The sequence below is a fragment of the Ovis canadensis genome, chromosome 5 (assembly GCF_042477335.2).
Source record: "Ovis canadensis isolate MfBH-ARS-UI-01 breed Bighorn chromosome 5, ARS-UI_OviCan_v2, whole genome shotgun sequence".
NCBI classification, from domain to species: domain Eukaryota; kingdom Metazoa; phylum Chordata; class Mammalia; order Artiodactyla; family Bovidae; genus Ovis; species Ovis canadensis.
Genome location: NC_091249.1, coordinates 81,468,238 through 81,484,660, shown reverse-complemented (window position 1 = coordinate 81,484,660; position 16,423 = coordinate 81,468,238). Strand labels below are relative to the sequence as shown.

The 16,423-nt window shown below is 39.0% G+C and overlaps 1 protein-coding gene across 1 annotated transcript in view; it reads right to left on the bottom strand.

Moving 5' to 3' along the window:
• The window catches only part of ITK (IL2 inducible T cell kinase), a 64,637-nt gene extending 48,451 nt beyond the window's left edge, over window positions 1-16,186 (bottom strand). The window contains exon 1 of the mRNA XM_069592493.1: window positions 15,864-16,186. Within this exon, the coding sequence (XP_069448594.1) occupies window positions 15,864-16,001 (138 nt within the window). The 5' untranslated portion in view covers window positions 16,002-16,186. The remainder of the gene's footprint in view (window positions 1-15,863) is intronic.
• Between the last annotated feature and the right edge of the window lie 237 nt (window positions 16,187-16,423).

The window sequence follows — 16,423 nt, the reverse complement described above, 5'->3', positions numbered from 1 at the left end:
CAGGCATCATCTGAGAAAGTGTTGTTCAAAGGGAACCAACTGTTTTTCAAAGGGGAGGGATGGTTTTAAGACTTTCTTGGATCACACTGTAAAAGAAGCCACGTGCTACCTTTATCAGAGTTTCCTTGAAATGACCTTGGAGAAGGAAGTAGCAATCCGCTCCAGTATTCTTGCCTGGAGAATTCTATGGACAGAAGAGCCTGGCAGGCTAGAGTCCATGGGGTCACAAAAAGTCGGACGTGACTGAGCAACTAACACACTTTGAAATGAGGAAGTCTTTCTGATGATGATGTTAACCAGGCACTTTGAATATTTCACTCACTGCTTCTTCTGGGGTGTAGTACAACCATTGCCCCTATCTGAAATGGCACAATGATGCAATTGAAATGGAAACTGATGTCATGTGAGGTGAAACTTGGAGCTTGCTCTCCCCTACCCCAATCAGAATGCAGGCTATCAGTTCTAAGATTGGTTTTAGGGGCTTTCCTGGATTCTAGTTTCATCTCTGCAAAGCATGCTGGAGGTAACCCATGCGTTCATTCCCAGTCTCCCAATGCAGCTTTTGGTCTTTTACAACAGGGGGAACCCTCACATTGCAGGAAAGAAAAGAAGAGATTTGGAACTTGGAAAAGTCATGGTTTGAATCCCTGTAAGAACGAGTAAGTTGTCTCAGTTCTCTGGTCTTAGTTCTCTTAGGTCTTGTTAATCATTTAGTTCTTAAAAACACCAATACAGTATACTAACACATATATATGGAATTTAGGAAGATGGCAATGACGACCCTGTATGCAAGACAGGGAAAGAGACACAGATGTGTATAACGGACTTTTGGACTCAGAGGGAGAGGGAGAGGGTGGGATGATTTGGGAGAATGACATTCTAACATGTATACTATCATGTGAATTGAATCGCCAGTCTATGTCTGACGCAGGATGCAGCATGCTTGGGGCTGGTGCATGGGGATGACCCAGAAAGTTGTTATGGGGAGGGAGGTGGGAGGGGGGTTCATGTTTGGGAATGCATGTAAGAATTAAAGATTTTAAAATTTAAAAAATAAAAAACTAAAATTAAAAAAATAAAAAATAAAATAAAATAAAACCAAAAAAAAAAAAAAAATCATTTAGTTCTTGGGGAGTCATGGAGATGCTGACAGTTGCAACTCAGGTATACAGCAGCATCTTCTAGAATACCAGTGTAATTTATAACTAGCTGCTGCTGGTTCTTCTCCTCTCCCAGCCTATCTTCCCTTGGACCTACCTCTTTACTCCCACTAACCTTCAAAGTTCTGGGAGCGTCTGGAGCTAAGGTAGCAGATTTTGAGGCTTCTGGACTGACTTAAAGCCAGGAAACTATGATCCACCCCACACCTGCCCTCTTGTCTTTCCTTTTTTCCACAAGACCTTTTAGTTGTGGCTTTCCTCAACTCGGCTTTTCACACTGTGGTTTATGATGAGGCTGGTTGTGCTGTGGGGAAAATTCTCAAGCTTCCCTTAAAGTCTTCCATCTTGTTAGCAGTAGCACCCTGACTACCTGAAAATAAAAGGATTTTACCTACCCGCTCCCCCCGTTTAAAAAAAAAAAAAGAAGAAAAAGAAAAAAGAAGGAAACAGGACTATACTCTCTTCTAGTTTCCAGATGCACTTTGAGACCCTCTATTAAAATTATGAATGCATTTTCTCACAAGAAACTATTAAAAGCAGATACTCCTGGGAGGGGTTCTGGGGTTTGAGAGTAGAAAGTAGAAAGAGAGCCTTTCTTTTCACCTCCTGTCCTTCTATACAGTTTCACTGTTTTACCATAAACATGTATTTCTTTTATTGTGTTTAAAAGCAGTTATCTAAAATAAATGAATATATTTGCCTTATAAGATCTATCCTAAGGAAACATTTATTCAAGATACATAAAGACACAGTAAAAAGGATGTTCCCTGTGGCATTATTTATTACACTAAAAAGTTAGAGAAACCTAAATATCTACCAATAGACAAATGGTCACGTTAGTCATAGTTCATCTATCTTGTGACCATTTTGTGTGTGTGTGTGTGTGTGTGTGTGTGTGTATGTTAGTCGCTCAGTCGTATCTGACTCTTTGCGACCCCAAGGACTGTAGCCCGCCAGGCTCATCTGTCCATGGAATTCTCCAGGCAAGAATACTAGAGTGGGATGTCATTCCCTTCTCAATGTGACCATTCTGTAGCCATCAACAAAGAATAAAGTTAGTCTATACAGAAGGGAAAATACATATATTAAAATGTAAAAAGCTGGTTTAGAGCAATAGATGGAGCAGCATCTCATGTTTAGGAAAAGAGATAATAAAATATATAATAATATGTTCAATAATCAAAGAAATAGCACAGGTAGGAATGCTGCTATCCTGGTTCTCCTTTGTGGGTGACATCATGGCAGATTTTTGCAGTATAAGTTATATATTACTATATTTCAAGTTTTTGCAGTGAGCATATAAATTTATTAAGCAGGAAAATAAAAGTACTATTTTAAAGCAGTCACAGATTTTACAAACACTACCCTGTAACACAATTTTGACAGATGACTGTAGGAGAAGGCCAAGAGGTACACATCACATGCTGGGTGTGCAAAATGATGAAGCTCTTCATGCCCCCATTAACAGTCAGCGGCATCCAGGCAGCACCTGCCACTTGTATCCATAGAGGTTCAAGTTCATGATATTTCCTCTCATGTTGTTCTTGAGTAATAGCCACTTTCTTCATAGATTTATAAAGCAGCTCTGTGTGCTTTTATATGGTATATCTGTCTTTGAGAATTCTAGAATAATTCAAGAATGATCCTAAACCTCATTCTTTTTAGCAATGAAAGCAGTGATGTTAGCCTTAAAAAAAGCAGGTTTGTTTAAATTTCCTGAAACAAGTGGGTAGAGAGAAAAGGACTTAACGTAGAAATTAAGAGCAAGAACTAAGTGGTACAGAGTAGATCCTGATGATGTCCTGCATATTTTGTTTCTCAGCACCTCTGGTCTTTGCTCTTTCAAAGCCTTCTTTCTTTTCAGAATAGGGTATGTCAGCTTTTTAAAGAGCTTTAAAGAATATATTTCTGTATCTTTTTCAAGCACTGGAGAGTTAGTAGCAAAAGTATATAGATGGATAACAATGTCATTAGATTTTAGGAAATCTATATAGGTGATGTTCAATTAACATTTGTTACTTGGTTGATGGAGGGAACAGCAGGTAAGACTAAATGTGCAGCAGAAAGTAAAATTTGTGGACCCTATGACAAACTCTTAACAGAAATGATTTGAATAAGTTATCTAGAATGATTGGCAAGTGGATAACAATTTCTTGACAATGAAAAGGAAAGTGAAAACTAGTCTGCCCAAAGGTTTTAGCTAATAAAGAGCTCCTCCAAATTATTATGGAAGACACTAACAAATTATAGAAAGATGGGTAAAAGGGATATAAATTACTCTTAAATATATGAAAAGATGCTCATTCACTATAGTAATGGAAGTACAAATAAATTTTACTGAGATACCATTTTTAAGACTATTAGACTTGCAAAGATCAACACATATGATAACACTGTTGGTGAGGTTTTTGAGAAAACAAGCATTTCACACATGACCCTGAAGAATGTTGACTAGTACAACTTCCTTGGAGATTAATTTGGTTATGTTCAGCAAAAAAAGAGATGCAAATATCTTTTGACACAGCAATCCCATTTTTAGAAATGTTTTCTGTAGACCAGGGGCTACTCAATCTTGGCATTATCATTTAATCACATTTTGGGCTGGATTATTCTTTGCTGTGAGTTTGTTCTGTGTCTTGTAGGATACTTAGCATCCCTAGCTCCACTCACCAAAGCCAGTGGCACTTCCTTCCCCAGGTATGACAACCAAAACTTCCTCCAGACATTGCCAATGATGGGCAAAATCACCCCTGGTTAAGAACCCCTATGTAGACATACTTATACATGTTGAGAGTGAGATACCTATGAGGTTATTCATTTCTCACTGTTTGTAATGACAAAACAAATGGAAATGGACTAAAAGTCCATCAAGATGATTTTTTTATCTGTACAAAAAAAAAATTATGCAATCAAAGGAAAAAAAAAAAGAACAAAGAAGCCCCTTGCATACAGTATAGATTGATCTCTAAGAGGTATTGCTAACCAACCAAAAGAAAACCTAGGAGGCATATGTAGGCTCCTCTGTCCATGGAATTCTCCAGGCAAGAATACTGAATCGGGTAGCCGTTCCCTTCTCCAGAGAATCTTCCCGACCCAGGGATCGAACCTGGGTCTCCTGTATTACAGGTAGATTCTTTACCATCTGAGCCACCAGGGAAGCCCAGGTAGAATGTGCTACCATTGTATAAGAAGTGGGGGGGAGGAAAGAAAGCTTACTTGTATTTACATATGTATACATAAAGTATCATTGTAGGACTTCCCTGATGGCACAGTGGATAAGAATCTGCCTCCCAGCATAGGGGACATGGGTTCCACCCTTGGTCCAGGAAGATTCCATATGCCGTGGAGCACCTAATCCCACACACCACACTCCTGGAGACCACACGCCACCCTACTGGAGCCTGTGCTCCAGAGCCTGGACACTCCCACAAGAAGCCACCTCAATGAGAAATCTGTGCACTGCATCTAGAGAGTAACTACTGCTCACCACAACTAGAGAAAGCCCATACAAAGCAACAAAGACCCAGGGCAGCCAAAAATAAATTAATTAAATTAAATTAAAAGTAAAGTATCATTGGAAGAACTGATAAATTCTTCTGATGGTTGTTTTCAGGCAAGAAAGCAGTGTGGGATCAACTACTAGGAATCACTGATCCCAAGGGAAGTTGTTGCTTTTGTTCTCATGGCCACTATTGTGACCTTGGGCAAATGGTTTCACTTCCCTGTGTCTTGACTGCTTCCTCTCTAAAACAGAACTTGGCTTTTATCTCCTTTAAAGAATTGTGAAGATAAACTAGAAAAATCCAGAGGAGCAAGTTCAGTCCTCTCCTTGTGGTTGTTTGGCTGCTCTTGTGTGTCATTCACACAACATTCCTGCTAGGGTAACAGGAGCGGTCCTACTGGTCCCTGCTCAGGAACTCCATTAAACAGTGCTGGAAACTCACCAGTGAGTCCTTGTCCCAAGTTTCCCTTCTCAGCCACCATAGCTTCTATTACACGACTTCTCAGACCCAAACAAGTCTACATCTGAGAATACCCATTGTAGAACTCTTAATCCAATTTTAATATTTGTCCCAGATGTCTGACCTAAGAATAGATACTTAGCTTCTTCAAGCCTTTGTTTCCTCTTTAATACAATGGGGATAAAAATTGGGTCTACTGCATATGGTTATTGTGAATATTTCTGATATGATACATTTAAAGCACTCAATTTGGTGCCCTGGCACTCAGCAAGGACTCATTAGATATTGGCTCATATTGTTCTGAATTTTACATTGGTTACATTTTGAAATGATGGCCTTCTTTTTTAGGATGCATTCTTGGATTCATGCTTGGATTTTGATAACATGCCTTTTTATCAGTCATACAGTTATTCATAAGAAATACTGGACTGGAAGAAACACAAGCTGGAATCAAGATTGCCGGGAGAAATATCAATAACCTCAGATATGCAGATGACACCACCCTTATGGCAGAAAGTGAAGAGGAGCTAAAACGCCTCTTGATGAAAGTGAAAGAGGAGAGCGAAAAAGTTGGCTTAAAGCTCAACATTCAGAAAATGAAGTTCATGGCATCGGGTCCCATCACTTCATGGGAAATAGATGAGGAAACAGTGAGAGACTTTATTTTTTTGGGCTCCAAAATCACCGCAGATGGTGACTGCAGCCATGAAATTAAAAGATGCTTACTCCTTGGAAGAAAAGTTATGACCAACCTAGACAGCATATTCAAAAGCAGAGACATTACTTTGCCAACTAAGGTCCGTCTAGTCAAGGCTATGGTTTTTCCTGCGGTCATGTATGGATGTGAGAGTTGGACTGTGAAGAAGGCTGAGCACTGAAGAATTGATGCTTTTGAACTGTGGTGTTGGAGAAGACTCTTGAGAGTCCCTTGGACTGCAAGGAGATCCAACCAGTCCATTCTGAAGGAGATCAACCCTGGGATTTCTTTGGAAGGAATGATGCTAAAGCTGAAACTCCAGTACTTTGGCCACCTCATGCGAAGAGTTGACTCATTGGAAAAGACTCTGATGCTGGGAGGGATTGGAGACAGGAGGAGAAGGGGATGACAGAGGATGAGATGGCTGGATGGCATCACGGACTCGATGGACGCAGGTCTGAGTGAACTCTGGGAGATGGTGATGGACAGGGAGGCCTGGCGTGCTGCGATTCATGGGGTCGCAAAGAGTCGGACACGACTGAGCGACTGAACTAACTGACAGTTATTAATCATCTCTTAGATGTATTACTTCCTGGAAAGATTTCCATATTTACCTAATCTCCATGTCTATTTGTGAATTCCTAATATCACTGGCAGTGAGATACAATCACATAGTTTCTACTTCTTTTGAGCTGGAAGGGTCTTTAGAGATCATTCAGTCCGACTTTTTATGTTAGAGATGAGGCTTCAAGGTGAAATGACTTTCTCAACTAGCTTTTATCTTTTCATTTCTACTATTCAATTTATAGCCTTGGGAGACTGAAATCATAGAATTGGAAGCACCTAGGTGATATTTGCTGGTCAAGGGTAAGGCCAAGAGGGTAGGGACAGCCTACCTTGTTCTTGCTTCAACTAGAATACTTTCTCTTCTGCTTCATGTATACGAATGGGAATAGAACAGATAATTCTGTACTAAAAAGGGGCTTCATGCTTAGAAACATTTTAAAACTTTGATCTAGTCCAGTCCCTTGGCACTATGGGCAAGATAACCAAATCCCAGATAGAAGAAGCACTTGAACAAAGTAACCCAGGTTAATCAGAACCAGATCCCCATTAAGTTGCTGTGTTGTTGCTTTCTCTCCTCATTCCACTTTTCTAGAATTCCAGAATTATGGTCTGCTTGAGAGTTTCAGTTCCTGAGGCCCTATCTAAAATTAGAGTTGACCTCTACAGAGCAGTCAAAAATGGCTTATGTTATACGCCCCTGTATTTCTTTTACTTCTTGATACAGACGTTTGATGATCTAACCCAAAGAGCTCATTCATGTAAACCTTTCAGATGCCCTAAGATCATCAATTAGGGAGACTAATATCTTGCAGAGTAGGAGGTTTTGGCCACTCCTTCATTCCTACTATGTAGGGAGTGGGTTCATCTACATACACATGGACTTACTTTAAATCAAATAAACTTACTCATGCATAGAATATTATATTTTTCCCTCTCTCTCACTATAACATTCAAAACCTATAAAAATAGTGTATTTGAAGATCACCACAACAGTGGGATTCTTTTGTTTTTATTAGTTTCTTCCTAGAAACGTAATCTTCTCCAGTGGTACTGGTAAATATTGGTGGTCCCAAGCATTGCTTCAGTCTCTTTGGAAGATTATGTAACAATGAATGGTAGAGATCAGAAAATGCTATCCCCTGATGCATCCCACATAACTCTATTGTAAGGAGGCATTTTAAAAAGCAGGCTATTCTATATTAGGTATATTATTATTTTTAAGCATTTTCACTGCATCTGAAAACAACCTGACAGTCCCATAGCAGATGATAGATAAGTTTGTCAATGTGTTTGGTACAGAAAATAGATAAGTATATCTCTGACATGAACAACTTGATTATTTTAAAAAAAACATATATTTGAGAAAAATTATTACTTTGGAGTCCACAAACGGAAATGTATCTAAAAAGGATAATAGAAAAAGAAAAAATGAAGAATAAATATTTTCATGCATTATAACTACATGAAATTTATATCTGCTTGAGAATAAAGATCATCCTCACAGAGGCAGTAAATTCATGTCTTTAGACAAAAGAGCTTTGGAGAATGATTGAGTATAATTGTTTCATCTTTTTGTGTTTTTAACAGTATGGAGATGTGAAGATTTGCTGCTCTGTCTCAGGAGATTAACTGAAGTGGATTTAACCTGATTCTAACTTGTTTTCAGTCTTTGCTGTTAAACACCACCCAAGCTCAGTGTTAGTCTGAGGTTCTCAGTGTTGGTACATCAGGCACTTTTCCACCAAAATATGGAGTAGGATGATTCTAGACCAAGTATCCCTGGAAGAAGGGTGCTGTAACTCTATGTGTTCAACAGACCAGGTCTTTTCCTATCATGAGACTTCATGCTGTCTGGAATGACCTTTTCCATTTCTTCACTTGGCTGACTCTTTCTCATTCTTCAAGCTTCAGCCTAGACAGAAGTTTCTTCTTTGACCACTCTTCCCACCTGGTCCCAGAAACCACTTAATCTTTCCATAGAATCTAAAACGGTCTATATCTGCTCTCCGTATTTGTATACTTGCTTGTTGTCTGTTTCCTCCACTAGAGTTTAAACATGAGGTCAAGCACCTTGTCTCTTTTACTTACCACTGTATTCCTAGTCTCTAGCAAGGCACCCAGCACAGAGCAGGTACACAGGAAGTGTGTGCTGAACAAATGAATAAATCTACATATATCAAAATAGAAACATTTCCTTGATCCAGTGTTAAGTTAATAATAATAATAAAACTTTGGCACAAATATATGTCATTTTAGAGAGGAAAGTCTCATATTTGAGTATTTTGTAATAAGCAGGTATAATTTCTGTGACTTTTAAATATACAAAAAGGAAACTATATTGATAAATCTACTTACAAATGACTTTAGGTTAATGGGAATTATATGGCAAAATAAGAGTTTGGATCAGATTCTTATTTTATTAAAATACCTACAACTTTATTGACTTTCAAGGAGCTGAATTTTATATGTATGGGAAACCATGTCAGAGCTTCTGTTTCTTCCTCCGGATCACTTGAAGTGAGACCCACAAATATTTGAAGGCAAATTCAAACTAATCTTTGGATGAAAATTAGGTTCTGGAAGACCTACTTTTTTCAGTAGGCCTAAAACTCATTGAAGAGTGGAAGAATTTATTGCTAGCTGAAGATTACTATTTTATTTGACCCTTAAAATTTGAGAAAAGCTTTAAAATTGTTTTCTGTAGGGTTCATTTCTGAGTTTGAGATAAAGACATCACATCATTATACAGATCTCATGGTTCAAGAAATTGAACCCTTGGGCGTTCCTTCTAAACCTTTTTTCCAGACTGAGTCAGGAACAAAGCCCTCACATGTACAGTCTTGCCCTGTGCTCTATTTTTACTGCAGAAACTGATTAATGGATGCACCAGTCTCTGCGCAGTCAGAATAGAATCTTATTTTAACCTGTGAGTATCTTCCTGTAAAACAAGAATTCTCTATCCAATGGCTATCTCATAAGACATCAACATCCCATCACACACAAAAATCAATTCTCAAAGAAACTCTGCTAATGCAGACATCAAAACCACACATCCCTCACTTTGAGTGGCCTGAATTACAAAGTATTTTGCTTTGGAATTTAACTTTTCTTTGCCTGACTTGGCCAGACCCACATTTCTAGCTCCAAGATGCTCTTCTGAAATCAGTGTGAGTTATGTGACCTTCATTGATTCCCTGGATATTTATTGAGCACCTACTACGTGCTCAGCACATTACTAGATGCTGGTGATACAGGGATGAGTGAGGCAGTCTGTCATGAAAGTGACCTTCTAGTGGATGTAGAGACAGAAAATAAACAGAGCAGCACATCAATAAATCCAATCAAAAGTACAGATACTGAGGTATTGAAGTATCCATGGATTGTAAAAGAAAAGAAAAAAAGAAACAAGATTCTGGGAAAATACTGGAAGAGATGAAAAATAATAAAGAACCAATCCTACAAAAATCTTGAGTGTTCCAGTGAGAGTAGCTAGTGCAATGACCTTGCCCTTGCAGGACCTAAAAGTGAGCGCCCCCTTGAGTGTATCTCACCATAGTCCTGCCTCAGCACAAAGGCCCTATCAGGAGGCACAGCTTAGGGTGCTCAAGGTGTAGAAAGATGGCAGATATGATAGAAGCATGATGGATGAAGGGACCAGAAGAAATGAATCTAAGAGGCTGGTAGGGGCCATGGATGAAGAGTCTTGTAGGCCATGGTTGAGAATTAATTTTAACAGTCGTCTAAACAGTCACAGCAGGATTTAAAGCAGGGCACTGTATCTGATTTCTCATTTCAAAAGTCTATTCTAGGTGTGTGGAGAGTAGATTGTACAGAGTCTTGAGTGTCAGTGGGAGCCGAGCCAGAAGATAATTCAGTCACATAGGAATGAAGTGAAGAGAGACCATGAGTGGTGAACGTCTCAAGCAAAAATCCTGGGGTAGCTCTGAGAATCTTGTCTACAAAGAATTTAGCTGTAAAAGGGAAGAATGGAAGGGTAAGACAGGGTAGAGGGAGAAAGAAAGCAGTGTTTCTTTCTAAAAGGAGGTGGGAGGGGTGACTGGCCACCTGTTGGTTTTTACTTGTGTCTCTGACCCAGATCTTAAAACTCCAACCTCCTGAATCCTCCTCTTTATCTTTCAAGGCTAGTCATGAACTGCTACCTCCAGGGAGTTCTGTTTATTTACCCCTGCACCCAGGAATTGCCTGTTTGAAATCTTGTATCGCTAGTTTTGTTCTCAACTCTTTTGGTGCTGAGCCTTGTTCTGTTAAGGGACCATGTGTATAACTTTAACCTCTGCAACTGTGTCTATACCTCGTACCCTTCCTTCCTCCTTGGTTCCCACCTTTCTTTCTTTCTTTCACAAATTTTGAAGGAGTGAATACTAGGTATTAGGCACTGTGGTAGACACTGGTGATGCCATCTTTGGCAAATTGGGCACCAGCCCTTGTAAAGCTTATAGTCTAATGGAGGGTAGGGTAGGGGAATGACGTTAACACAATAATCACAGTAATAAATAGATAATTGTAACTTTGGCATGCATGCTGAAAGAAAGATGTTTGCTGCTGGGGCAAAGCATAAGATAGATGACCTAGGCTAGGGAAATGAAGGAAGGCTTCTTCAAGCAATCGACATTGAAAATGGAGGTCTTAAAGTTGAAGAAAATTTCACATGGTTGGCACTCAGTGAGAGAGGATCCGAGGAGCATGAACTGGGATGGAGGAGAAAGTGTGATAGATTCTTGTGTCCACTCTCAGGGTAAAGGGACAACCACTGAAGGGACATGCCATCTTCTGATGAGGGTCATCAGGACATGATCACAGTCCACAGTCACCACGTGAAAAGCTTACCCTGGCTTCCTTGTGGGGAATGGAGTGGCGGTGGGGAGGGTACAATGGGTGTGGGGATAGGGAACTAGGGTGCAGGGAGAAGGTGTAGCGGGTGCATGGAGACCATTAGGAGGCGGCAACAATCCCAGCTGAGAGATGCTGGCAGCTTCCTAGGAAATGGAGAGAAACGGACAGATCCTCGAGGAACTTTTAGCACCAAAGTTTGGAGACATGGTAGAAGCTCCCAGAAGTGGAAGAAGACAAAGATTTCTCCTGGACTGTATGTGGAAATGATAGAGCTCATCACATATTTCATTGCAGAAGACCTGTGTAGTGTGGTTGCTGATTTTCAAGACTGCCTTTACAGGGAGGACTCTAGAGCAAGAAGGCATTACATATTTTGTAATAACCCAGTGGTGACCCCAACTGCTTAACAGCAACAACTGTTCATAGTGATAAGAACTGTTCATCAGGAGGCTGTGTTGCCTCTGGAGACATAAGTGAGTTATTTAAATTCTCTTTGCCTCAGTTATATGCTCTGTTAATTGGGGTAATGGTAGTTCCTAACTTACAAGGTAGGTATAAGAATTAGGTGAAATAATTCATTTAGCATAGTGACTGACAATAGTAAATAGTAAGTATTAGTTGCTGTTATTATTAAAATAATGATGACATTCATCTCATTTAAAAAAATTGAGGAGTGATCATTTTATAACAGGTAAATAACGTTAAAGAGGGTCACACAGCATTAAGCAACCTTTGCAAAGCCACACGGCTCTTAAGTGGTAAAGCTGCTCTTTGACCCAAATCTGACACCAGGAGCTGTGTTTTTGACCACTGTGCAATACTGCTGCCAGAAGCAAGGAAAGTGGACACTCTCCCTACCTGCCATCTTTAGTTTAGGAAGGATGCATGTTACAAAGATGTTTCTGCCACTAGATCAGTAGGCTAAAGGGAAGTATCCTTGAGGAGTAGTCAGCCTATCCACACACTGACTAGAATGGGGATTTTGACTATTTTTCCTGTCTAATATAAATGGTAATGGCGCCTGTGCCACAGTAACCACAGCAAACTTGATTCCTAAGGTACAGCGAGTCATTAAAATAGGGAAACCTTTCCTTTTCTCCCAAGGGCATTTCAGAATATCAAGATGATCCTATTAGTACCAAGCTTACAGCATACTTTTCTAATGAAATACTCAACACTGGTTGAAGTAGGTAGTGCTGGGGTCATTACTTTATAAATAGGAAACAGAGACTTAAAGAGGTTAAATGTGTTGCCTGAGATCCCACATCTAGAAAGTGAAAGAAGCACCATTTGAACCCACCACTAGCTGACTATTCTAGCCTCACCATTCTGTGACACTTGTCTCCTATGTGTGTTACCCCTCTTATCCTGTGCTTACTCAGAGTGCCTGAAGCCCACCATTTCTCTCTTTAACCCCCCAAAAGGGTCTGATATCAGTCTTGTGCAACTAAGCACATTGTTCAGGTAGCTACCTCCCAGGAGTTTATTTTTATTTTAGCCTGCCTGTGATGTGCTGGAGCCTGCTTGTGTTGGCCCATGAGAGCCGATAGCTAAATTTTCAGGAATTCTGTTAGCTGGTAGACTTACATTAGTAGTTTGAAATTGATCTTGATGGGAGTATTTACACTACAGAAATTGGCAAACACTACAAAGTCTCTCCCATATTCTCTACTGCAACTGCCATTACAATGATTGTCTGGCATTTAGCAGATAGACCCTCATTTTTCCTTGTCCTCTGTTAAAGAGTGTCCAACTACAGGGACCACTTTGCTAAGATATTGGCAGGCACAGGGGAGTGTCTGAAATCACGGCTGCCAGAAAGCCACCACCTGCCAACTCTCTGCTTCTTTTTGGCCCACTACTCCAGCATGATGAAGGGGCTTCCTGGCCCCACTGAAAACACTTGCACATCTCAGTATGGCAAACAGGCATATGATAAAAGATCTAAATCCATGTTAAAACAAAATGCTCAATCAGGATGTAATATAATGACAATGGGCATGGCGATTTGAAGTTAGGAAAAAATATATTTATTTTGCAGAACTACAGTATTCGTTCCTGAATATGTGGAAGAATTGTTTTCATATGTCATAAATCCACAGAATTTTAGAGCTGCAATGAACAGAATTTTATAAATAAGAAAAAAGAAAAAGAAGCTGAGACCTAGAGAGGGGAAATGTTGACCCAAAATCATACATCTCATGCTGCAGGTATATCTTGCCCCACACACATGTATTTAGTCATGGAAGAGAGGGAACCCAAGACCCTGATGTTAGCCTGACTTGGAAGAATCCTTAATACTTCCCTTCATTTGAAATGATTATGTTATACCACCCTTCATTCTCCTTCACAGATATAATGATGATACAAATAGTAGCTAAATTTTATTAGGTGTTTACTAGGTGACAGGACTTATTAAGCTCAGTTCTTTATAAATTAAGTTGAACTATATGAAATTGCCAATATATGACCCTTTTTTTGGATCTACCAAAATGGAAATTTTCAGATAGGTCTATTTAAATACATCCTCTCTTAATTTTTACCATTTTTTCCCCCATGAAGTGAATACTATTATAACACCCATTTTGCAAATGGCAGAACTGAGTTTTCATTTAAAAAAATAAATTAAACACATGTTTAAAACCTTTTCTTCCCACAGGTGTAATACTATTATCGTTTATGGGCAATGAACAATGCACTCCTGTGTGCAAATTGATGGCTGTAAGCAATGGAATGTCACATAGAGAAAAAATAATAATAACGAATATATCTTGTCTTTTTCAGTAACTGAAAAATTTTACAATCAGTAAATTCTTATAATATTTAGAGAAATGCTTTTTAAAATGTTATTTATGAATATAAAGCATAGGCATTACAAAATAAGAAATTTGACGTTTGTGAAACATATATCTGCTGTATCCCATATGGAAATGTTAAAAACTGTAGCTCAGGGCTCCCAAGGATGAATTAATTGTTCTAGAATTTTCATAATGCTCAAATGAAGAAACTGAGTTTTTTTACAACCTTTTCTACATGCAAATTATAACCAACAAAATTCTGAATCAAGATTATCTTTGTAGGACTGTGTGCAAATACCATTGTACAGAACTCACAACCAAACAGTTCACAAGCAATAATTGTGCTCAGAAACAATCAATACTAACTACATGAGATGACACCATGTTGAATGTTGAGTCAGGGAAAAAAACTGGTAAAAACCACAAAATGGACTTTGAAAAAATATTTAAATGTAAATGAAAACTCTTTAAACATGAAACATGAGCTTCTAATGTCCCATTCACAGTTGGAAACAATTTGACCAAGGTCATATGATTAATCAGCTCTAAATGATGAATCCTCCAGGTTGAAAACTTGGCTGTTGGCCCTCTGTTAATTTAGTCAAAGAATACATATTGAATACCTACTAAAGGGGCCTTGCACGTAAGTAATTCCATATTCTTCTTGACTGGTGGATTATTATCAGTAAGAATCTACTTAAGACAAGCATGTCTTTTCACCTGTAAAAAACAGGCAGTATTATTTCACCAGCAGCTTAGAAGTTTGGGCATTTGTAGGCTCCATACCTGGCCTGGCCTCTTTCAAGACCCCATATCATTGAACACTTCAAATCCCAGCTCTCAAAAGACCCAAACTCATGCCTACACCTACTAAGTTTGGTCCTGCCAAGAATCAGAGTGCCTTTGTCTCTAAGTGACCATCAAGCACCTAATGCTGTTTTTGCTACCTTTCTGATGACAGAAAAATAAATCAGTGATATAGCAAGAAGGCAAACATGCTTCAAAAAATTGCTGAGGTGGGCTGTACAAGTGCTACTTCATAGAAACAAAGGATTTTAAAGAAGAAAGGAATGTTGTAGGCGGTGTTTCCAGTCCTTTCATTTTATCAAGAAAGAACTTGACGCAGACATTTGCTGAGGCTAACTCACCTAGAGAAAAGTGGAGTTTGGTCCCCTGATGCCTCTTCCAGTGCTTTTTGTACCAAACTGCATTGTTATGATTATTTGTGTTGCTCTTTTTATTACTGATGTTATGGTATATAAGAATATCTTTAGAAATATAAAGACTGACTTAGCTAAGCAGCTGTAGTCTTCTGGTAAGAACTGCTGGTCTGTACTGCATTGTATTTTGTATGTGATAACCCTAGTCTCCTGGGAAGTTCTCCAAGGGATGAAGAGGTTTACCACTGGGCTTTGTAAATTTTAGACAGTTAAATGCCCAGAGACTATTATTTTAAATGTCAGGTGAGTGATGACATTGAGACAAATAAAATTGAATCCATAAAAATGTTGAATGGGACCCATCACTTAACCATTTCGTTTGCCAAGTAAAGTAAATTTAAAAGTTAAACTTAACCTTATAGAGGAAAGACAAGCTAATAAGCAATAAACTTACTCTTTTACTGAAATCACCTGATATAATTACCCTTTCTTGACTACTCTCCATGTTCTCTCCCAATTACTCTTACTATACATTTTAGGTGGTTATAATAAGCACATCTGTGTTTTCTGTGTTCTTATTTTATTGTATGTATATCTTCATGATTCAGCCCAATCTAACTATAAAATGCTATTTTAAAAATAGACAAAATAGAGCGATCACATACCCCATGACGGTCCTCAAAGTACGCCAAGCTGGTTTTGGTTAAAACAAAGAATCGGACTTTAAAGTTTGAAGGAGAAGTTCTTCTCTTTTGTTGGGATTTCTTGATGAGCTGCTCTTCCAGGAGGATAAAGTTGTTCATGATCCAATTCTTGAAAAGTGATGCACCTTACGCATCACCCCTCAGCACAACCAGAGGAAACAGCTTCAGGGCAAGGAATGCGATGGGGAGGCAGTTGATCTTCTGAGAGCTGTTCAAAGGCAACTTGCCTCCAATGTTATCTCTCTATCAACGTTCAGTCAACATCGCAGAGCTTCTCTTCTGATGTCAAAGCCCATAACCACATCCTTTCAAAATTCACAAAACTATGAGGCATATGTAAAAATTATGCATACCTTTTGCTGTATGGTTTAGAAATATTTGAAAAACCTTAGACTCAAAATGATATGACTGATTAGATTTCAATCTTTATAGTTCCTGGTTTAGCTCATCCAACAGTTAAGCCCTGTAGCACAAGGGGTAGGAACATGTGCTTTGGAGTCGAGGGACATGGGTTGTATATT